The 25,221-nt window shown below is 33.4% G+C and overlaps 3 protein-coding genes across 3 annotated transcripts; 1 reads left to right on the top strand and 2 right to left on the bottom strand.

The window, feature by feature from the left end:
- Positions 1-6,390: 6,390 nt before the first annotated feature.
- HELRODRAFT_66334 (hypothetical protein) lies at positions 6,391-7,334 on the top strand (the record flags this gene model as incomplete). Its single annotated transcript, XM_009021071.1, has 3 exons — positions 6,391-6,528; positions 6,664-6,876; positions 7,113-7,334. Coding segments are annotated over 3 exons (573 nt in total), but the record flags the coding sequence as incomplete, so codon positions are not given.
- Positions 7,335-11,546: 4,212 nt separating this feature from the next.
- On the bottom strand, positions 11,547-14,716 carry HELRODRAFT_161108 (hypothetical protein; the record flags this gene model as incomplete). The annotated part of the gene is made up of 4 exons (XM_009021070.1): positions 11,547-11,632; positions 13,897-14,139; positions 14,339-14,387; positions 14,633-14,716. The coding sequence occupies 4 exons, from the start codon at positions 14,714-14,716 to the stop codon at positions 11,547-11,549; spliced, it is 462 nt and encodes a 153-aa protein (XP_009019318.1).
- Positions 14,717-21,235: 6,519 nt separating this feature from the next.
- HELRODRAFT_65716 (hypothetical protein) lies at positions 21,236-22,043 on the bottom strand (the record flags this gene model as incomplete). The annotated part of the gene is made up of 3 exons (XM_009021069.1): positions 21,236-21,434; positions 21,550-21,617; positions 21,828-22,043. Coding segments are annotated over 3 exons (483 nt in total), but the record flags the coding sequence as incomplete, so codon positions are not given.
- Positions 22,044-25,221: the final 3,178 nt, after the last annotated feature.

Genomic DNA, 25,221 nt, shown 5'->3' with positions numbered 1-25,221 from the left:
ATAAATGTTTTAAAAAGTATGCTATCAACTAATGGTTGTATCTTATATATACTGAACATGTCCTACTTTATTGGCTCCAAAAATTGACTTTGCATTCCTACTTTATTACTAAAGTGTGAATGCAAAGTTAAATAAGTTAAAAAGTTATTATAAAAACACCATACAAGATATTGAAAAATTGAACCAGAAACTGATCAAAGCTGATTGCAGTGATATTTTTTAACGAATGTATCTATGACAGTCTTATTCCTAATTGTGTATATATATATATATATATATATATATATATATATTTATTTATTATATAATTATTTAGAAATTTATTTATCATTCTTTATGTAAACAATTATTTATCTTTATATAAATAAATTTGATTTTAAGGGTTATTTTCTCAATTGGCAAACAATGTGAATGTTAAAGTTACGAAAGTATTTTGTGTGCATTTACAAAATTTTATATATAATGTCAAAATATTTTTGCAATTACTTCAGATGGCATTTCAGTAAATGTAGGTTGTGTTTGCTCAAATTGTTTGACTATGCATGAAATAATTACCTTCCATATAGATTTCAATGAGTGGTATGCTAGATTTCATGCATTGTTTAGCTTTCAGCAAGCTTAACATGGTTTATTCTATTGCCTAATTGTCTGATAAAATATGTTTACATTTCTCATTTTATGTAAAATTTTGTAGGTTCAGTAGAAATTTGAAGTAATCTGAACTAATTTAATAACAGCAAAATTAACTCTTAAATTTTCATTTTGTTTATTTTGCCATTCTTAGATAGCTAAATAATCTCATTTGTAAAACTTGATACAAGCGATGTTTTAAAATATAACCTTAGTAGGTAGTAATAAAAGTTCAATATCTTTATTGTTTATAATACCCAACATGCAAATTAAGACAAAGATTAACTTGACATAATTTAAATTTTTATTTGAAATTGAAAAAATTAGTTCATAGTTTGAAATATTAGGCTGGTATTGTATTAGAAAAAATTAAAAAATAAAGTCAAACATTCAAGAAAATATTAAATTATGGATTTGCCTGATTTTTCTACAGAAGCTGATCTGGATGACTGGCAAGAAAATGAGGGCACAAATGCTTCTACGTTTTCAAGGTACTATGGCTCTAACCCCCACAATTATAACACAACTGGTAGTACCAGCTACACGAGCCAGAACAGACAGCATCATCCTTCAACTACAGGAACGACATCATCAACAAAATTTGAAAGCGGTGTTGGAAGTGCTAAGATTAATGAAAAAACAAGCTGCTCTTGTTGCCCTTATGGATATCATGTTGACTTAGACTTTCTGAGACATCTGAATGCAGATGAGTATGAAAATGTAAAAAATGACCCTCGCTATCTGCTTAAACATCACAGACGTCTACACGAGATGCAACAACAACAATTTCAACAACGAGCCGATTCCACCATCGTCAATGCTACTAACACAGCTACAATCGGTTCTCAATCTTTTACTCCAAACCAACCACATCAAATGCAGCCTCCTCTCCAAAGATCCCCACAACCACATCCACAGCATCAAATTTCTACTTTGCAATCAAAAGTGCATCACTCCAGCAGATCACCATACCCATCAACAAGCACTCTGCCTCATCAACAATTTGAGAAAGATGATCAGCCCACATATGAGAATGCTGTAGCTCTTTATGGACGGAACATCAACACCACAACATCTTCCTCTGGTAGTTACCAGCAACATAGTGGAACAAATGGTTACATCAATACAAACAACACCACAGCAGTTGTTACCAATGGTTACACAGGCCCTGATGGTAATGATGTGAAAAGGCAGGAGATGGTTTATATTGGCGAAAATGGTGCAACTACAACTAGAGTTATTGAAGAAGTTCACAGAACTAGAACAACAATCATCAACATGGATTCAGATGAAGATGATAAACAGCCTAATGATGAATATGAAAAACCAGAAAGGAAACCAAAAAATGAAAGACCAAGACCAAGAGATCCATCTCCAGAGCCATCATCACCTGGTTTTGATCCAGGTGAGAAATTGTTGCCACGACAGAAACCTCTCGTTGAGTTGCAGAGAAGGTTACAACTCATTCAGCCAGTTGATCAGAGAGGTCCACTGAGAACATATGTAAATGAAGCTGCACCCAAACCTGTTGATGAGAAAGATAAGGTCCATTTAAATACTTTATTACAATTATTTTTCAATTTTTTAATATTGCCACTATCTGCAATTAAACGTCAACTAAAAGTCTATTTTCTGAGTTATTTATAATCCCAAAAAATGTTTTATTTATTTATATATGCCTTTATTTTTTGCTCATTTGATAAATTAGGAAGCTCGTGACAAAGTCGGTCAAGCTCCTAAACCTCTTGATCTAGATTTCCTGGACAGGATGGAAGTTGAGAGGGTTAATTTTCTTGTTGTATGGAGTTGTTATTTTTTGGAGCATTAATTTAATTTTAGTCATTGAAGATGTTATAATAGAGTTTTTTCCTATTTATTTAGTCTTGCTATATTCAAAGATCCAGGATCATTTAATTTTAATGAGACATTGCTTGACTTTATAGATGTTTGTTATCTAGATTTTAGCCAAAATATTATTTTAATATAATAATATAACTATAGTTAGCTCAATTTATGCTTTTTATGTATGTTTGATCATAATATATTGTACATGCATTTGTTAATGTTGACTAACTTTGAAGACATTTTTATATTTGTTTTTTTTTATTTATTAATTTTGTTTGTTTTTGTATAGATTGAATGTTAAATGTAAGCATCTTATTTTGCATTGTTATATTCAGCAGAGATGACCCAAGATATGCATTTCACATTATTACAATATAAAATTATTATTATTTATTATTCATGTGTGTTGCACCAGGATTCAATTTTTACATATGAATCTGTTTTTTTTAAATAATAAAAATGATGAATTTATCGTACAGCCTGTTACTCCAATTTGGATCAAAGAAAGGGAAGAACTTCTGAGAAGAATCGTTATTCTGGAAAATGAAAAGCAAGAATTAGATAGCGACTTGAGGGTGAGTTTATATTTTATAACTTTTAATCTTAATTTCGGTTATATTTTTATTGTTACAGACGGACCATTAATTTTCTAATTGCAAATTACAGAAACTTCAGGAAAAAATGAGATCCCAGCAAAAATCAACTCGAGATATTGGTGTTGGTGATTATAAGGTTGATGAAGAAGTTCAGCTGGTTGTTCAAAAAGTAACAGATGGTCAGCAACCTATACGAATTCATGAAAAAGAATTGAATACTGAAGAGACTACGGAAATCAGAGAAAAGGAAATCAAAACCATTTTTGTTACCGGTATTGATGATAAGTTTTCACTGGTCACAACTACCCAGCCCACTGTTCAAAAAGGCGTTCAGCAACAAGTTGTCCAAAAAGAAACAAGAAGCATTGGAATAGGGGATGGAAATGTTTTTGAGGATAACCAGAAAAAGTTTGAAGTCCACGAGAAAGAATTGAGGACTGTGTACTTAGGAGGAGCCGACGCCAGCAAGTTGGCAACACGTAATGTTGGTATCCTGTGCAAAGCTGCCATGCGCGACGTTGGCATGATGCACACCAGCGAGGAAGAGAAACCAATGGTTCGTAATGTTTCTGTCGGTGCTGGAGAAATTGGAATATCTGAATCTGAAAGAACCACTTCTGTTGCATTGAATCGGGCTGATTTAGTTTCCACAACTGATCAGATGGCTGGTGGAGAAGAAAGCTATTTTGCAAGTAGTGGCTTCTGTCAGACAACACTGACCAATCTCAAGGGAGGTCTTGCAGGCATGAGAGGCGATCAATTGAAAGCCTACCTGGACGAATTGCTCAAAAGAGAAATTCACAGTGTCGGCATTCAGTGTCAGTTCTCAACTGAGAACAAGGGAACAGATGCTGCTCGAGTTGGATATGATATCGCTTCAGTGGGTGTTAGTGATGATACGATAGATGTCGATGTGGTCCCAATAAGAGTCATGAAATCGGTTGCTATTGATAACCGCCCATCTCTTTCTCACAGATGTGTTGGAACTGAATTTATATACAAACTTGATGTTGGCACGAACACTCGCACACAAGGATTATTTTTAGAAAAGGGATCTAATACAGACCCCAAACAGGTTTTTTCTATGGGCATCATGACTGAACCAAAGCGTCTTGTTACTTCACAGACAGGAACAGAGCTGTCTACATTCTTTGCAATGGATCAATACAGAACTACCGGTTCAATGACAGATGATGTTGACATGTTCAATAAACGGGTGAACACAGAAATGGACAGTGACGAGTATGAACAAAGAATCGGTACAACCAATAAACAAAGTTCTTCCTATATGGTATCTTCTGAATCCCAATCAGGAGTGCAAGAGATCAGGACAGATGAGGAAAAAGCTACAGGATACAGAAGATATGTTGAGGAAACTGTAACCCCAGGTTATTTGGTCAGTTATACAAAAACTAGCAGAACAAGATCAAGACCTGAAGGTAGTACTCGAGTGTCCAGTGGATCTCGAACAAGTGATGGGAAAAGTTACACAAGTTCAACTGTGGTGCAATCGACTACAGACACGAGTAGCAGTCCCTATTTGAGTAGAAAGGTCCTACATGATGGAAATGTTAACAAGATGTTGGGGATAGATAGAGTAACTGAATCTAAAAGATCTACCGGATCAGATGGTAGAACTCAGTTGATCACTGAAACAAAAGGACCAGGTTATACAGAAACTATCATCAAAGAAAGTTATTCAAGCACTGATGGAAAAACCGTTGGAATTCCATTGGTTCCTGGAATGTCTGGTTTTCCTGAGCAATACTTATCTTACACATCTGGGGTTCCTGTGGCACCGGAAAGAAGGTCAGGAAAGGTTGAAACCAGTTCCATTGAAACCACGTCCATCTCCAAAAGTGAATCTGTTGGCAGCAGTCAAGTGGCAAGTGGCCAAAGGAGTCCCTCTTACTACACTGAAAAAACGGTGACCACAAAAGATTACGATGGCATTACTAAGGATGGTACGCATTTCGTCACCACACTTCAGGATGGCAAACAGATAAGTACTCAAATTCACTGTCCAGGCTACCAGACAACAAAAATTTATTTGAACAAAGATGGACAAGTTGACAGGAGTCTGGAAGGAGATGATGGATCGTTTGGTGCGAGGGTGGAGTTTGATGAGAGGATGATCAGTGGTGTGGTTAGTGATGTCAGAAGTGGTGAAGGTCTCTCAGCTATGGTGACCGGAGGTGGTGCTGTTCAGGTCATAACTGGTAGTGGTGGTACTTCATCCTTGGAAAAATCGTCCAAGACTTTCGGAACTACAACTTCTTCGATAAGCGGATCTGGAGCATTGAAGGTTGTGCATTTATATATGAGTTTTGTTATTACCATTTGTGAAACTACTTTTAGTATTTTACCATATTAATGAATGTCATGATGTAGAATGTCATTGTAGAATTTAATAATTTATGATAATTATATTTTACATCATCAGTTATTAAATATCATTAATGAATTAGGATCAGGATGGCGCTGGTAAATTAACATTTAGTGGCAACCAGATGGGAGTGAAAACTGTGATTCGTGAATCCTATGGACCGGACAACATCAAGACAATTACAACGGAGAAGGTTGACATGGCCACGGGACAGATTATCAGCTCATCGACTTCTCAGTCTCATTACGAATCGATACCAAATTTTGAGAAATCGTCCATGTCGTCAACTTTTTCTGACTTTTCAAAGAGTACTTTCGGTTTCGCTAGGTCTGGCATCACTTCTGAAAAGTTGGCGTCAAATGATTTACCATTAATTGAACACGAATATTTAAAAAAAATTTTTTATTGATATTTCAGTAATGTAATAATAATTGTGACTATGATGTTGGCGGTGACGATGACGATGAAGTGGTTTACTCTGATGAAATTGACGTCACAACAGGTTCATTCCTGATCAAGAATTATCATCAGCCTGCGAGATGTACGTTCTCTGGTTGAAGGACAGGTCAAAGGTCAAACAAGGAGATCTTGTTAGTTGTTTTCTCTTTAATTCACCTGATCTTTTATTCATTCATTCATTCAATCAATCAATCAAAAATAATCCTCTGAATATTGTTGATGATTATGTAGATAACCACTGTTCTCCATCATTATGTAGCCAAAATATTTTAAATTATAATAATGATCGTAATTATTATGCAATTTCCTTTTATCAAAGTTGTTAACTTTTTAAAAGAAATTTATTTTTAACGTTTATTCATTCTGGATGATTTTGAGGAAACATTTAACTGTCAATCATTATCGTGGATTTCTTTGTAAATAATAAAATAAATTAGCCCATCATAACACTGAACAACGTAGGACCAGTGCAAGACTTTAATACAGAAGAGATGGTTCCATCTGGCAGGGTCCAAGGAATCAAGTGCCTACCTCGTTGAAGGATTTCTTTCTTATCTCAGCAACCTTTCAGCTGACTTACATAAACACGTCGTCAACTGCATTGATATTAATGTTGGTATTAGCTCATCCGGTGCTTACAATAATTTCTTATTACAATTTACTCTTGCAATCTTGTGTTTCTATGAGTTAGCATATTGTTGACTCATTTCAATATGTTATTAACTTGAGACTTTGAACACACAACAGCACAACACAGTCCTACATTACGCTATATCTTACAACAACATGGATGTTGCCAACGCAATCCTCAACACGAATGTCTCAAATGTCGACCAATCAAATGCCGCTGGCTACTCTCCACTGATGCTCGCCGCACTGACTGTTGTGCCGACAGATTCCAACAGAGATTTATTGAAGAAACTTTTCACACTTGGCAACGTCAACGCTAAATCAACTGATGTCAGTTAATATTAATTATCTTTTCATTGAAATCAAATATTTAATAATTCAGCATCACTTAGTGAACTTTATAATGATTAGAAACTCCTTGTCAACTCCTGATTCTAACCTCTCTTGCGTTTATTTGCTCCGTTTATTTGATGCATTTGTCCCTTCACTAACTTTTGAATAGCTGTCCATTTATTGACTCCATCCATCAGTCGTGATGCATTTTATAATTAAATTGACTCTGCCAGTCGACCGGTCAGACACCTTTGATGTTGGCAGTTGGACACGGCCACCTGGAAACTGTCAACCTGTTGCTGTCCAATGCACGATGTGACGTCAACGTGCAAGACGCCGATGGGTCATCTGCACTCATGTGTGCCTCAGAAAAAGGTCAGGCTAATTTATTCATTTTTTTGTTTGTTGTTTCATTTGTTGTGTTGCTGTTCCATTTGTTGTGTTGTTGTTTCTAATGTTACGCTGTTGTTTCAAATGTTGTGTTGTTTGCTATATTATGTTGTGTCATTTTTCCATATATTGTTTAGTTGCTTCTTATGTTTTTTTGTGATATTTGTGGCCATTTGTTGTTAAATTTGTTTGATCCCATTTTTAACGCTATCTGGCATTGGTCATGCACATATTTTTCCATCTGCATGATTTTCAACTTGTAATTATCTTCTGTATATTTAATTAACTTCATGTTATCATTTATTTATCAAATTTCCACTTTCTTCCCAGGTAGCGTATTTATTTATTCATTGGTCTGCAGCGGACGTAGCATCTTTGTTTGTGTACTGATTGTAGGATTTAATGTCCATTGAACTTTCCTTTAAAACCACACAGGCTACTATGATATTGTGAAATCTCTCCTGGCAACAGGCAAATGTGACGTTCAAGCCAAGGATAAAGTAAGTTCGGTATAATTCTTCAAAAGTTTATGCATGCTGTTTGCTTATCATCTGTCTGGATAATTAAAGTTCACTTGTTATCATTGAACATGTGCTTCATGTTCATTTAAAATCGTCTTCTCTATTTAATGTGTGTTGTACAGTCGAATATGTGGATTCTGTTGTGTTACATGCAGCTCTGTAGCCATGTTTTATCGATGTTTTATCGTTATTCAATAGTGTGCAGTTGTGTAAATTGATGAAAACGAGTTGCTTGCTGACTGACAAATTATCTTCGCTGCTACATCATACAACTATTTGATAATGCTTATTTAAAGTACGCTGTGCATTCGATGTGTACTTTTTTATCCATCCAACAACTCATTCCTTGATTTATTTTTTCACTCACTCATTCAATGATTGAATGAATGATCCGATTAATGCATGTAGGACGGCATGACAGCACTGTCAATAGCACAGGGGGCAGGCCACCAGTTCGTTGTGTCCCTACTCGAATCACACTTGAAAGGTTTACTCAGATTTGTTCGTTCGTTCGTTTGTTTGTTCGTTCGTTCGTTTGTTCGTTCGTTTGTTTGTTCAGATTTGTGCTTCTGCATGTAAAGCTTTTTTGTTTGTTCTTTTGTTTGCTTATTGGTGTATCCTGTATTTGTGTTTGTACGCTTGTTTCTATGCGTGTTTATATTTTTGAATTAAATTTTTTTTGTGTTCGTGTGCACGAGTCTTGTGAAAAGGACAATTGTCCATTCTCAACTCTAAATTTTCTATGATGCCGATTTTTCTAAAAATGGATTTTGAAGCGTGAAATACTTTTCATTTGTTAGAGGCACTTCTAAACTCAGAAAAATAGTATAGTATAGTATAGTGTAGTAATAAGCCTGTGAAAGGTTTTAAAATATTTTTAAAATGATGTAAAATGTTTTGGAAATGTTTTAAACTTTCTTGGATAAGTTGTCTTACTTCTGGTAAAACCTGCAACAATAGTTTTAATGCTCTGAATTGGGATGATGATGTTGATTATAATGTTGTTAAAGATGATGATGAAGTAGAGGAATGATGATGATGGTGATGATGATAACGATATCACAATGGTGGTTGTCTGTCACGATGTATGTGGTTATGACTGAGTCGTTATGATCTGGTTGTGGCGATGATGACTGACGATTGATAATAACCATTACATAAGGGTTATATTATAATGAGGCAATTAAGTATTTATGAGATAATTAAGGTAATGTGATATTAATGGGCCGATATCTTATCAATCATTCCATTCCACTTATGGAGTATTTCTGTATGCTTTATGTCATGCTAAATTATGCTATGCAAGGTTATATTACGTTAGTTATGCTGTGTTGTTATGTTATACCATGCAATGTTATGTTAAATGGTTTTGTGTTGTGCTTGCATCACGTTACTCCATACATGCTTGGATGTTACAAATGTTTATTATGGCGTGTGTAATCATAGTGCTACAGTATTAGTGCTTGTTGATAAACATAATCGCTCGCACACACACCCGCACACACGCGCGCGCACACACACCCGCATGCTTTTACGTTCATATACACATAAAGGTATAAAAATCTTTCCTTGTACACAAACATGTGCAGTACGGTACAACCTGACGTGTACATTCACGTGTTTGTTGCTGCTACCCTGCTGGCTATGTATTCATCAGCAGTTTGTAACATCATTGGTTCTTTCTTATGATGAACATACAAACAATGTTCTCTTCCAACATTTCATCGTCATTGTTGATGTTGTCGTCATCATCGTCATCTTCCTCATCATCATCATTAATATTGTCGCCGTTTTATTGGCGTTGTTATCATCATCGGCATTGGGATCATCACTACAACTTTTTAATCATCATCATCACCATCGATGTTGCTGTCATCATCATCAATATTGACGTTGTTGTCATTTAATTGGAATGTATCATCATCATCATCGTCGTCGTCTTAGTAATCAGCAGATATATTTCCATCATAATTACATTCCTAAACGATTTCATTGTTGTGATATAATCATCTTAATCGTCATCATCGTCATCATCATCTTAACCATAACACAAGCCTTGCATTGTTTACTTTTATCTTAAAGTTATTTCATGCAGGGTGTTGATGTTGAACCTAACGAGCAACATCTCAAGATCACATCTTATACACATGCATCAGTGCTTCTTGTCCCACATTCACTTAATTTACTCTCCGAGTGAGTGAGTGAGTGTGTGTAAGTGAATGTGTGTGCGTGTGCGTGCGCGCGTCTGTGAGTTTGTATGTCTGTGTATGTGTGCGTCTGTGTGTTGTGTTTGCATGAGTTGAGTGGGTGAGCGAGTGAGTGAGTGAGTGGGTGGGTGAGTGGGTGAGAGTGATTGAGAGTGATTGAACGAACAAATGATTATGATACTGAAATAATAAGCTGAGTTTATGATTATATTTCTCCATAAATGTTAATATTTCATCTCACCCCAATAACCAGCTGGAAGGAATGTTATAGTTTTCCATGAGTCATATTATTATTAAATATAAGTAATTGTATTATTATTATTATTATCGTCGTCGTCATCATCATCATAATTACAGTTTATATAATTATAAGCGGATATTTTGTCTTCTCTTTATTAGTTTTTACTCAGTTTATTTTTTCACCTATTGTCTATTTACAACATCACATGCATTTATATGGGGCTATCTTGTTTTCTGAATTTATATAGCTCTTAATTTATAGTTTTTATTATCTTTGTATTCAAACACTGACACACGTACTCATACACATACACACACACATGTATACATATATAAAATATATAACTTTACGACCAATGAATAATGATATGAATGAATGGTCGGAGAAATATTTTTGTTTTTTGCCATGCGTAGCTTGCTGTTCAAAAACATTGCAAGGCAGTTAGTTATTCAGCGCATCTATTGAGTTTATACACTCACTCACTCATTCACTCACTCACCCATTCTCTCACCTATCCACTCACTCACTCACACTCACTCACTCACTTACTCATCCATCAACTAATTTTTCACATGATTCGTTGTATATGCATGCTCTATATGTTTATAAACATTTTAAATATTTTTGATTGGTGTTTTGTTATTTCTATTGATTGCCTGTCCCACTGCCAAATAATGAGACACAAAAACTCGCTGAGATTTTTTTCTCCGTTAATATGTACCTGTTATTATCGATTTGTTATAAATTATTTCTCAACTTATCTTAGCGTAACTTAACCTTAACAATACTTAAATCACCTAACTTGACTTTATATTACTGACCTACTTTTACTAACTGACTAAACTGACCAACGATATTTATTTTGCCAGGTTCCGAGAAGAAATGACTTTCCTGATGTTTGATCACTTGTCCTTCAAGTCTTCAAAAGACTGTTCTATGTTCCATTGTTTCATTTTTTTTCATTTTTACAGACACATAATGATATACATATATATGTATATATAGTATATATATATATACACATCATTTCTTAATTTATTACAAATGCCATAGCCATTCATGCATACACACACATATCTACACGTACACACACACACACACACAAGCACGTGCATGCATTTTTTTCTATTTGTACATTTGTTTTAACTATTTATTGGTAGATTGTTTAATTTGTAACTGATATTTTTTTTGTACTTTTTTACTGTCTTGTTTTCACTTAGAGGCACAAACGCCTTCACAACAGTTGGGTATAAATGATGGAAAGGTAAGGATTTGAATTAAACCGGCGAACAAATGATTAGGATTGAGTTAGTTGGATGGAAGGTTGAACGGTTGAGGAATGTAGGCTGCGCTCTGCAATAGTGTGTTCAAGAATTTCTCGATAATCCTCACATCTTTTAGTGGTTGGGATGTTTCGTCAGTTAATTTTTGCCAAAATGTCAAATGAAATGTTATAGCAATTTTTTTTGTTTTCATTTTGTTCATATTTTTTTAATTTTTTGTTATAGTTTTCATCCAACCAAACAAGAGATCTGTCATTTATTATCTGAATTCGTATCCTCAAATGTACTTTTCATCACATGCACAGCATCGTAAACGTTCTACATTAGCAGCAGATAACACTTACCTAGATGAACCAACTGCAGCAGCAACTGCCTAATCGTTACACTGAAGTTTGCGTAGCAACAATACTTTTCGACTGTTTTCAACCGCACGTCATCATTCATGCAATCTAAAATGGTCTTGTGAACAAACAATCTATTAAACGATGATAATAATAAATAACAATTCTAATGTAATAATAATAATTTTGTTATTGTTTCAAAAATGGTTGTTTTCACCATTGTTGTTTTGTTGTTGTTATAGGATTGTTGCCTTATTGCTTATAGCGGTTGAATATGCAACATTTTTCATCGTCGTCATCATCATTCATCCCTTTTTAAGTTCTTCATCGTTTGTTCGTCTAATTAATATATCTGTAAGGAATTATAAGCTATACGTATATATATATATATATATACATATATATATAAATCTATTATATATATATATAGATATATAAATATATATATATATATATATATAAATCACAAAAATTCATTTTAACTGTACATATAAATTATTGACCCGTGTATTTCGATAATATATTTATTTTTATTTATATATTGACGATTAATAATTTTATTTATCCGTTTAATTAAGTTAACTTTGAAATCAAAAGGCCTTAGCGTGGGATGGCGAATAAATGCCTTCACACGCACGTATGCACGCACACAAGTTCACAAATGCATGCAGCCATAGACATAAATAGATAATGTACGTGTGCACATACATACATTATTTGATACGATCTGCCTTTTACCAGAAACTAGCTTTAGAAACATTAGTGTTAGCATTTCGTTCAAACGAAGCTAAGTTACGTCGCACTCGCTTTAAAAATCTCCTAATGTTTTCGGTGCTTTCTAACCATCTAATGAACGTTCATGATATCTTGATATTAACATATATTAACTCATGTGTATTTTAATGTGGTTTGAATTCTAACACGTGTACGGATCAGCAATCACACTTCCCCTCAATTTTTTTCAGTCAGCTATGAAATGAAAGAAAGTAAATTTGTTTACCTTTAGCGGTTACCTTTCGTATTTTTTGCTGGACGATAAGTTTTTTACTTTTAAAATTAACAGAAATTATTTGTTTGCTTTTATTAGTTTTTCTTTCACTAATTTTGAACGTTTATGACAAAATTGTAAATCTGACTAAATAGCTTCTTGTTATGTTAATATAAATTTAAAAACTTCATTTGTTTTTGTTTCAATTCAAAAAAATAGGACTTTTGATTTCAAATGGATTGACAGGATAGGTGTAAGAAAGTGGATGGATAATTGTCTACAAAGTGATTTCACTCGAAACAACGTATTTGTTTATATAAATTTTTAATCGACTTTATATTTGCAGCACCATGAAGTCAAACCAAGCTCATTTGGGCGTCAGATTGTCTGCGTGTTGCATGTAATGTATCTCGTAAATGATCCATGCTAACAAATTCATCAAGTGCATCTTTGTGTCACAGCTTCATATAATGCTGCTCGTAAACAGTCTTATGTCTTAGCTCTTGAGTTTTCGTTCATTGTATGTATGTATATATGTATGTATGTATATATATATAAATATATATAAATATATATATATATATATATCAATTGAGCAATGCACGAACAATAGGTAGATGTGATACAGAACACAACGTAACAGTTGCAATGTCCTTTGAATGAGTTTAACGTTCAAATTCAAACCCGTTAAAGCAAGCCGTTTCATTATTTTTATCTTGAGATATAAAAATTAAAATTGATGCTACAAGAATGAAATAAAATCTATAAACTGTGATGTCGATTATTTATTAACATCGGTTTAATTTGATGGGTTGTTTATTCATTTTCTCTCTCTGATGTTCAAACATCATCTTGTAAAACTCTTTAAAAAAAAATTAATAAATTCTATTCTATAACTTTGTTCTATCAAATATTACATTAGTTGAATTAAAATTTTTGCAAGTGTTATTTTATAATTGCTTGCATAAGTTAAACATTTATTGTTAATTTAAGTTTAACGTATGCAATTGAATGCAAGTAAAGGAAGAGCTCGCTTTGATACAGACCTTCAAAGCTTACTTTCCTGGCATCCCTGGCAAGAGATCCCTGGAACAAATCGTAACCAAGATATTTGCTCTTATCGCCTGTTATGGACTTTAAATTTTTGTTCAGATCAAACAATCTGGCCTTTCCAGAAGAGTCGGTGTCGGTCATTTTAAAGACAGTTCTCAGTTGTTCCACCCAGCTGCTTTCACTTGCGTTACTGCATTTGCTGCTCAAGTACTTGTACTTGTTGCGAACTAAGAGATCTGCGCAAAAGGCAAAACGTTTGTAACTAAGTTACGATGCTAAGACTGATGATAATTACGAAAGTGATGAAAGTGAAATTATTATGACAATAAATGATTTATTTTGAAAGGATGATTGCGCCGATGATCACAACAAAAGAAGGCTAATATAAAATTATAACTTTTTCGGTGTTATTAAGAAATTGATATTAAAAATAACCTTCATGGTCGTGCCTGGCGGAAGAATGTACCTCATAAAGTTCTGCCGCCTGTCATTTATAAACAATGTGGAAAACATTATTTCATTCTCACGTATACAAATCTTATAAAGTTCTTAGTGCAAATTTTATGCTAAGAAAATATCGAAATAACGAGAAACCTTATAATAAGTTAATAATTCTAACAAAAGTGCCGCAGTATTTAGCTGTAAACATTTATCTATCACACCAAACTTCCAAGTTTTACTCTTGGGCGTATCTATCAGACTTGAAGGAACTTAATTACAATTATCTACTTTCTCGTATTTTGTCAAATCTACTTTCTCGTATTTTGTCAACTCGTTTTTAACCGTGGATTTATGTGTAGTTCCGTTCCACATTAAGTCATATGAAAATAGTTTTAATAGTCATTATGAAAAGTGTTACCACCAAAAGGTGCGTGAGTAAGGCAATAAAATACAAATTTTGTTTCTACATACATTAAATAAAGAAATTTTTAAATTTATAACAAGAATCTTTACTTGCCCTTTTCGCACAAAACTCGTAGGTGCTTCTCTTGAACATACGAGCGAATTCTAACATTAATCGAAAAAAATTTTTAAATCTAAGTAATCGTAAAAATTAATATAAAAAATACAAAATGTCATATAATGATATTATGGTAGAAAATAAGATCGTAATTAACAAATTATCATGTTAACATGATACCAAAGTAATCTATCATGCCATCCCTGTTTGAATCGGTTTCGTCCATGATGTTGCACAATTCAAATGTGGTTTTCTTCATACCGAGGTCTTTAAAGGTTTTACATAATTCGAACAAACTTACGTATCCATCCAGGTTCTTATCAAATACCTGGTTTACGTTTTACGACCTTCAATTTATATCAATTAATAACAATATCCTATTTTTTATTTGAATATATTAATAATTAATATAATAATATATATTTCAAATTTAATATTAACTTATTTTTATAATAACAACCTAAACACTAGGTTAGTCATTGATTAAAAAAGGCTTTAAAGCCTACTAAAGGTTTTTAGTTTTTTCAAGGATCAAGAGTTAAAGAACGTCTTGAACACTATGTATTATAATTTATATTATATTAATATTATTATATATAAAAAATTGTCTGACAATTTTTTTTATGAGGGTGAGGCTTGGTTCAAAGTAATATTTCAACAAAATTTTAATGAAAATTATTTTTCTTGAACCCGATTTTTAAAAAACAAATGCTTGAAAGAAGACTAATTTTTGCTTTAATAAATTGAAGATTTGATCGCTTCAATCGTTTTGTTTTCACTAACAAGAACACTGAGCACTCATAATAAATTACAGCTGCTAGCTAAAAAAAATTGAATTAACATAAAATACTGTTTTAAAAACTAAAAATAAATTAATATAAATATAATATAAATAAATTTTTTACTTTTTTGTATATGGGCGTCAAAGGACAAGTTTCATTCAAAGAGCACCGATGATATTAATATATTTAACCAGGACTCATTTTACAGTCATTAAACCAGTGCGAACGTTTGAACTATTTTTATAACTAACCTTGAAAGCCTTCCAAGTGTAATCTGTCGACTTGAAGCAGGATCTTCTGGGAAACAATGATCCAACTAGTTTGTTGAGCATAAAAATAAATGTTTAACTTTGATTTTCACACAGTTTTCATAGTTAAATATGCGCAAAAGTAAATATATATTATATAATAAGACTGATATATAATTAGATTTTTTATTTGAATGTAACTGCAATAAATTACTAAAAAAGAAATGCCTATTTCCCTGAGCATCAGTAAACATGTGTTGCGTCATCCGCCTCACGGCATTCCATTTCATAGCTGTGGTTTGTGAAGTCGAGGAAGGCTCTTTGTACAGTTTGTAAGTGTCCATGACCATATCCGATGTCAAAACATTTTCACCCCTTGCAACATCTAGGCGAGTCACCACAACTTTCTGACCTTCTTTTATATGTTTTTCTACGCTGGAACACGCCGGTCTTACACTAGCGCTGGCAATGCGTTGACTTAATGTTAAATTATCCTGGCCTTCTATAGTGGCGGTTTTCATTTTAATATTTGATTGTCTTATCGTTTTGTCGTCTTCTTTGACATTGGTGCTTTCATGCTGAATGAATGTTGTTGAAGGACCTGGTGTTATATCGTCATCTTTCCAGCTGTACCTTTCAAGTTTTATAAATGATGTTGCTTTGTTGGCATCATTAGAATTCCGGTTTCGCGGAATAATGACTCCTTCAAAATGACTCACTTTGTTCATTTTTTGGGCTATGTCTTGTGTGGCAGACGAAAATCGATTTTCTTGGTTTGTCCTCGTTGTAGGTGTAATTTGATCCAGGATAGGGTCTATTTTAAATGGATATGGATGATTGCGATAGATTGTACTGTCGTGGATATGACCCTCAGCTTGACTATCTGTAGCCGTTGATTTTTCAAAACTATGAGCTACTGGAATTATTTTGGAATTTATATGATCACTTAAAGATGGAGCCACTACTTTAAAATGAGACAATATTCTGGAATTAGACATAGTAAAAGTGCTTGAAAGTTTAGCAGAAGTGTCAACTGTTGGACTATACGTTTTTGGCAAATATTTAGTCTGGCTTATGTTGATGGGTGAAAATGATCGATCAATTCTTCCAAAAACCGTGTTTGATGATCCTTTTTCTTTTGCATCTTCACTGCTAAAAGAGTGGCGTATTGTAAGTAAAGTCAGTGTACTGTTCCCTTCAACATCTTTTTGCTCAAATTTGTTGCTTTCAGGTTGAAGTTTTTGCTTACATTCTGCTGCGAATTTTTCTTTAGTTTGTTTGGTAAGCAGGTCAAACATTTCGGCAGCTGACAATGTTTTTGCATTTTCGACATCGTTCAATGCTGTTTTAGGAGACTTATCAGTGAATGACTTATTTTCGAAAGCTTTTGATTGTTTCAAGAGTCCGCGTCGATTTGTATCGAATGCGTTATATTCGTCGGTTACAGTTTTTGAACTATAAAACTGAGATTGTTCTGGGTTTTTATTTTGGAAATTGCCTTTATTTATTTTAACTTCATTTTCGATTGAAAGTTTGAAATTTACTGATTTTGTTTGACCCACACTTGAAGAAGCTGTTGTTTTTATTAAAATTGATTTTTCTGGAGGCTTAAGCGTTTGAAAATTTGTAGGTGATGTGGTTGCATTGATGGATGGATTTATCGTACCTGAATCAAATGGAAATGTAACTTTTGCAAGTTTGGATACTGGTGAAAAACAAGGCTGCAGTTTTTCATCTGATGCAAATATTTTAATGTTAGTAGCACTAGAAATATACGATGCTGCTGATTTCGGAAATATTTGTGAAGTGCTGTCGACTTTTTCGCGATTAGGATTCATTTTTGAATTTTTGTTATTTACAATTTCGGCATTTGGTTTAGTGGAATATTTTTTTGAAAAAGGATATTTTTCAGATTCCGTGTATGAATTAAAAGAAGATTTGTTAAGATCAGAAAAGACAGTGCCAGTTTGCAGCTTTTCATCGATAGATGTACTCCCAGTAGAAAGAACTGGTGATTTCAAAACATTTGAATTTGGTAATTTATTTTGAAAAGTTGTCAGATAATTATTTGTTGGTAAGCATGAAATTTTAGTTGGTGTTGTTGATGTTGATAAATTTCGCAAAGTTTCAGAAAAAGGATTTGTAGTTGTAATAAAATGACTTTTCACAGAACACGAAGATGACGACGTGCTTTCAACGTTTAAACTGCTTTTTGGTTCAAGGAACGGTGCGTAAGGGATATCATATAATGGGCTAAGTGAAAATTCTGTCGTCTTTGCACTGTATTGGTTTAATTTTGGATCCAACACAAAAGGCTGGTAGGTTTGAGTTTGATGCCTTCTATCATTGTTTGTCATTCTTGATAAATTGAGAAACTCGGTTCTTCTAGCTGATTTCATCTTTTCAAACGCCGAACTAGAGTTAGAGTCAAACGCTGTTGTAAAATTTGTTGAAATTTTGGGCGAAATCGTATTTGCTGGAATTGTTTCGTAAATATTGTTTCTGCTTGAACTGAGAGAATGTACATCTGAATCAAACGACTGGCTGATTGAAACAACTATTGGCATGTCGTACAAAGTAGCTTGATGTTTAATCATTTCTGGCCAAACGACTTCAGAGCTGTTTCTATCCGAGTTTATTGTTTTATTTTCATCGTTAATAACTGCTGCGCTCTCGTTTATTGTTTTGAACATTTCTTTGGATATTGTTTTACATTGTTTTATAGACGGTGTGATTCTTTTGGTGATAACTAAAACTTTTTCTTTGTAATTTTCAGTGCTTTGACCGGTTGGTGCAGCGAGTGAGGGCGTTTTATTTCGCGTTGAAACGTCAAGAGTTTCGTTAATCAAATTTGCTTTTGAAAATATAAAATCAATGTTGCTATCAGGAGTATATGATTTGATTTCATCTGTTTTTGTAAAATCTTTTTTTGGCGATTTTTTTATTATATAATTTTCTTTCGGTAAATCTTTATCAATAGAAGAATGTTTAGACTTTGATTCATTTTCATTTTCTTCTGAAAAGTTTTTTAAAAATATAATATATATTTTTTAGCATTGTTGATGAAATAGTTTTGTTAGTAGCTTAAAAATTTGCTTAACTTTCGATAGTAAATATCAAAATCGTTACCTTCCATGGCGTATTCTTGAGACTCCGATAAGATCGGAAGCATATTTTTTTCGTTACGCACGCGACTCGATTCTTTATATTTCTAAATTTAATAATACATTTTTTGAATTCTTGTAATAAATTCATTTTATAAATATTTGTCTATAGTGCGATTTAAAGCAAAATTACTTCATTTAGTTCCTCGCTAAACTCTTGAAAAACGTAGTTTAGTAAATCTGTAAAATTTTAATGGAATTTTTTGTTATTCAAAGATATATTCAAGCTATCAATTTTTAAAATAAATTCAAGTTTTTGATCTATTGTAAACTCATAAGACAAAAAAACCTTGATAGTGTTTTTTCTGATCCACATGGCATTGTAATTCCTGGGCCATGTCCCAGTCGACATCAGAAGGCGAGAGATCGAATTGGTCCGCTGTAATATTGATTTTTAATAATATAATTTATCATGAAAAGTTGTTTATAAATAATTGTATAATAAATAGTTTATAACTTTATGAATAAATTTATAAAATGAAATATTAATTTATAAAAATTTTTTTTTTATTTCAAATTAATAAGAAACGACCCACTAACGAATCATGCTTGGTCTATGACTTAAACTCTTTACGAGGGCGCTTTTCAAACATATGTTCTTTTGGGGGCGCATAGAAAATTTATGATTATTTTAGATGATAAAATGAAACAAAACTCAAAATGTAATTAGGAATGATCTTCAACTTATGATCAAGAGGTGAGCAAATTGTGGCTCGCAAATTCATTTTAGGCAGCCCGCAAACATTTCTTGTATTTCAGTTTCCCGTGTGGAAAAATTTGCTTTTTGGGAGGTTTTTCCGTTTTTTCGCCACTTAATTTAATACGTTTAACTGTAAACCGCGATCTCAAAAGTATCTCTTTTGAATATTTTTTTGACGTTTTCAAAAAATTGGTTGTAAAACTTTTTTAAATATTTGTGCTCACATGTATATAATAAATTCTCAATGTGACCTTCGAAAAAAGATTGTCCACTGCTAAATAAATTTGTTCGTTCGTTCGTTTGTTTGTTTTTTACGATTTTCAAGATTAATAAATTTTGTATAAAAATGGATTACTTCTAAACTTCGATCCGTTCTTCCGAACCACATGTTCCTAAATACTGCAAAATTTATTTTAAAACTATTTTAATAAATAATAGTTGAAAGTTCATTAACTGGGTAATCCAAATATTTTTTATTCCAGTAACTTCAAATGGGCAAACACATACACTTATACGCATAGACTCACACTTAAACACATGCACAAGCACATACACACACACACACAAATACACTTACACACATGCATATGCACATACACACGCACATACACTTGCATATGCATATTTATCACAATAGCCACGTATAATTTTATAATTATCTTTTCAACCATTAATTTTTCCTCGTTTATCAATTTTTTTCTTTTGCAATAATACATTTATTTTGTTCAAACGCAGAATATTTATATATATATATATATATAGTTACAGCACCTGATTTGTCTGCATTTATGTCAAGTCAAAGTTCTGTATTAAACCCACCCTTTGTAACCCGTTGTCACGTTTGTTCCAAATATTTCAAGCTCAGACAAGATGGCACATTTGTCAGGCACTGGGGAAAAGTGAAAGGTTCCGAATATTTGAGGTCATTGAAAGTCATTGAGTGGTCGCAATGGTAACACCTCGGTCACGAACGTAGACTCTAAAAATTTGAAATCATCATTGAATGTTGGAGATAAATTCACGCTCGTTGACAATTTTTTTTAACAGTTCTAAGGTCTCAAGGACTTTTTCTGACCTGGGACGTTGCGTTCTCTCACAAATTCGCAGAAAGATATATTAGTTACACATCCACAGAATTAAAATAAGCTGCTTTAAAAGCGGCTAATTTTAAGGATAACGAATATAAGGACTTGAATAATGATACGAAAATTTTTGTCCCTGTCTGCATTGAAACTTTCTGCCCGGTTGACAAGATCACACAGTTTTTTGTTGACACTGTTGGCACCACAATCGTTGGAATTTTAGGCAACCCTAATGACATAATTTATATTAAACAATATATTTCCATAATTTTACAAAAACTTATTCTTTTTGTATTCTTAAGAATGTTGCCAAATGCCCTTCTCTGCGAAACCCACAAACCATCATTACACAGCGCGAGCAGGGAATAAATGGTAAATTTTGGTGGCTATCGTTTTTAACCATGTACTCTTGCATATGCACATACACACGCACACGCAATACAACAGACGAAACAAATGAATTCGTCGCCGTCGGTTGAACAAATTGGCCAACCGTCAAAGGAAATCTTTTCCCCGGGTTTGATGCCAAGTGCTTTCAGCATCGCCTGCGCATCCTCATGACTCAATTCCAATCCAAGGTGCCACATGGTGAACCTTTGAAAAAGATGCAGGCAACACATGTGTACGTGTTTAAATATTTTGTAACATCAAGAAAAATGCTAAAATTTATCTTGGGAAATAAAATGATAATAATTCATTCAATAAATACCTCAGGTCTTTTTCGCTTAGAAAGCCATCCTTATCTTTGTCAAATATTTTGAAAGCTTCTTTCATGAACTGTTGTTGATTTTCGCCAAAGTATTCTAACTCTTCCTCATCCTCTTCGTCTTCTCCGCTAATAAGATTTGACACTGGATAATTTATATCGCTATCGATGACGCCAGTCCCACTCAAAATGTCATCCTTGCCTTCGAGTATGATGTGGAAGTAGGAGGCCGGAATGTTGTCTGTATCATCTGGACCGGGCACTGGTGGAGGCAGGAAGACCTTCTTCTCCGTCAGCTCCTCGTAATTCAGCATGGCTTCCTTAAATTCTTCAAAACTCAAAAAACCATCTCCATTTTTATCGACTGCCTTGAATATTTGAGCAACATCTTCTGGTTTTGGTTTGAATCCAATGGAGGCCATCGTGAACTGAGTCTCCGACGTGCTGATCAAGCCATCTCCATCGTGATCAAACGTTGCGAAAGCTATTCGCATATCTAAAGCGAAAATGAAAAATAATTTTGAATAATTAATTCGCCATCGTTATGACTTTAACATAAATGTCTGCACAAAATACACTTTCAAATTTAACAACACTCAAATAAAAATTAAACGACGTGTACAAAAAGCAAAAGTTAAACATGAGTGTGTACAAAAACAACATTCAACTAACTGATGACAGGTTATATTTATAACAATTATAAGCGACCTTGAATCAATTTGTCTTCAACCTCGCCATCGTTGACCAGAGATATTTCTGAAAGTTTCCTGCTGTGCGCTGGCTTCATCATAATCTTGTGCAACAGTTGCGAATTGTTACATTCTTCCAATTTTAATATTCAATATTATGAACATAGTACCAAATTTAACCCTTAAACACCAACATAGGTCTTTTCGACCCATGCACACTTTTTAAAAAATCATATTTTGCTTATTTTTTAATCTAACAATTTTAAATTTTTTGACTTTGTCTAATTTTTTATAAGCTTTTCATAAATGTAGCTTGATTTTAAATAATCAGATATCTTGTATATAAAAACAGTCTTCCAAAAATGTGTGTTTACGTTCGCGACCGCATGGGTCGAAATGACCCATGTGAATAAAATTTAAACGATATTATAATATTGAACATTTTATTGATTTTAAACACCAAATTTACATAAAATAAACATTTTATTATATTCAAGTATCAAATTTATATAAAATTAACAGTCATGACATTGGTAATTGACACAGTTGATGCATAATGGATTCAAACATTTGTTGCAACGTTGGACCGTTTTGTTTGAAACGCATTTTCTACATCTCAACCGTTTTCCAGATTTAATAGATGATTGACATTCAGGTGCTAACTGAGATTGGATCAACTTTATATTTCCATCGTCATCAATTTCCCCACCGCATAATTCTGCTCCCAAACTTTTTAAAAATTGCCTTCTGTTTTTATGTCCAGTTACTTCTTGTTAAAGGATGAATGAATTATATGCAGTGACGTCCACCATGTGTTGAAAAACACATTTTGGCCAACGAAAGGTTCGCTTTCGAGTAGTGTACATTGCGCACATTTGATCCAAATGATCAACTCCTTCTTTACCTTTGTTGTAAACTAATATTATTTCTGTTTTTTTACTTTGGTCATCTATTTCTTCGTTACTGTGCTCACTTGACAGTAAAACTACTCTTTTGTGTTTTTTGGTGCATAAGAAACTAGGGTTGCTTCAGGTAAAAAATCAAATAAAGAGGTGCCACCTTTGCTATTTTTCTTTACAAATTCTGGTGGCAGTTCTCTCCGATTTTTACGAAAGGTTCCAATGACTCCCAAATTACGATTTTGTATCTCACGTAGTAGTTCCAAAGATGTAAAAAAATTGTCCATAACAACGGTTCTGCCAATGTCTAAGTTCTCCGTCAAATCTAACACTACTTGCTTTCTTAAATTTTTTGCCCGCACTGCACCATTATCTGTGCCTAAATACGGTTTCATTTTCAAGCAGTAGTCGGTTTTGGCATCACATAAACACCAAAACTTCAAGCCATATTTTGCAGGTTTGGAAGGCATATATTGTTTGAAACTGCAGCGGCCTTTAAATGGTACAAGTGTTTCATCTACGGTTACATACTCATATGGAATAAATGGTTTTCCAAGATTCTCTTGCCATATGTCAAACACCACACCCATCGGTGCAAACTTTGATAGTTTACGTCGAGTACTTCGGCTGCTAGTAAAATCAAATCTAATAAATTTTGTCCTTTCTTCAAATCTAGTCCTTGACATAAATTGTCTGATGCATTGTCGGCCTTCTGACTTTGACCAAAGTGCACGCACGGGTTCTCCTTTCCCTTTATATACCCAAACTAAAATATTTACACCTATGAAAGTGTTGATTTCCTCTCTGTTCGTAACAAAATTGGCACCCAAACTAGAAGCTTTGTCGTTAGTACAATCAACAATTATATCGATCAGAGAATTGTCCATGGAAATCTGCCAAATAGAGAGAGCAGTATTGGTGCAATGACGACGTCCGTAAACACTCAGTCCTCCAGCTGCTCTCATTACATTCACAGACTGTCTTCTCCCAGTCAAATAAGGCTTAGAATTCCACACAGTGCCGTCTGCACTTAATATTGCTCCACAAATCCCTTCAATTACGGAATCAATACATTCATATATATGCCTTTCCATATCAGTTGTCATCAAACATGAACCACTTTTAGAATCATCCTCACAAAAATTACAAGCCAGGATGTCATCATCATTTCTGTTATTTCCATTTTTTTCCTCATCTGCAAACTTTCCAGCATGAAATTTCTCTTCTAAGTCATATTCAACAGACCTGATTGATGTTGATGGACTGGACATTGAATCTACATTTTCATTATTTTTATATTCAGCATCAGGGAGGCTACCCAGACTTTTAATTCCACTTTTTTCATCATCATCATCAAGGATAATATCTAAAGCTTCTTGAGCAAAAACGCGACGAGATATAATCACATTTATTTTTAATTTGATACAGAAAGAAAAATGTATGGTTGATATAAACAAGTTTAACATATCCTGCCGCAAAAAGGAAATTTAAGTATTTAAATCTTTAACGTTTTAAAAGTAATTTTTTAAATTTTTAATAACTTATTGTTTAAAGTTATTGCTAAATTTAATTTGTTTGTAATTAAGAATATTTTTATTAATTTTTTGTGGCAAAAAAACGATTTTTATGTACCGTGGGTCGATTCGACCCATAACGACTTCAACGTTGTTTTTTTTTCTTCGGTGTTTAAGGGTTAAACAAAATAACATCCCAAAGATCCCAAGTAGATCACAAAACACTGCGGCAAATAAAAGCTCCCAAAGTAATTACCATGGTACGCAAGAGCGGACAAAATTTTTTTAAAAATATATCAAAAATAGTAATAATAGTAAACTAGCAGCACAAAAGTAGTAACGGTAGCAATAGTTGCAGCAGTTACATTTTAGCAATTTGTTATCATTCATTGAGTCCATCGCATCCATTAGCCACGATCGGTCGAATGATCGTCGAGTGTTCATTAATATTCCAATCAGAACTGCGGTTATTAGATGCAGACAGGCATTCGTTTCCGCTACATTCAAGGCTTTTTATATTTTAATAATTCATTGTGAAATGTGGTATGAAATTTAACATTCAATGATTTATTT

This window comes from Helobdella robusta, assembly GCF_000326865.2.
Source record: "Helobdella robusta unplaced genomic scaffold HELROscaffold_3, whole genome shotgun sequence".
Taxonomy (NCBI): domain Eukaryota; kingdom Metazoa; phylum Annelida; class Clitellata; order Rhynchobdellida; family Glossiphoniidae; genus Helobdella; species Helobdella robusta.
Note: the sequence above shows the minus strand (reverse complement) of the source record. Positions and strands in the feature narration are given on the sequence as shown.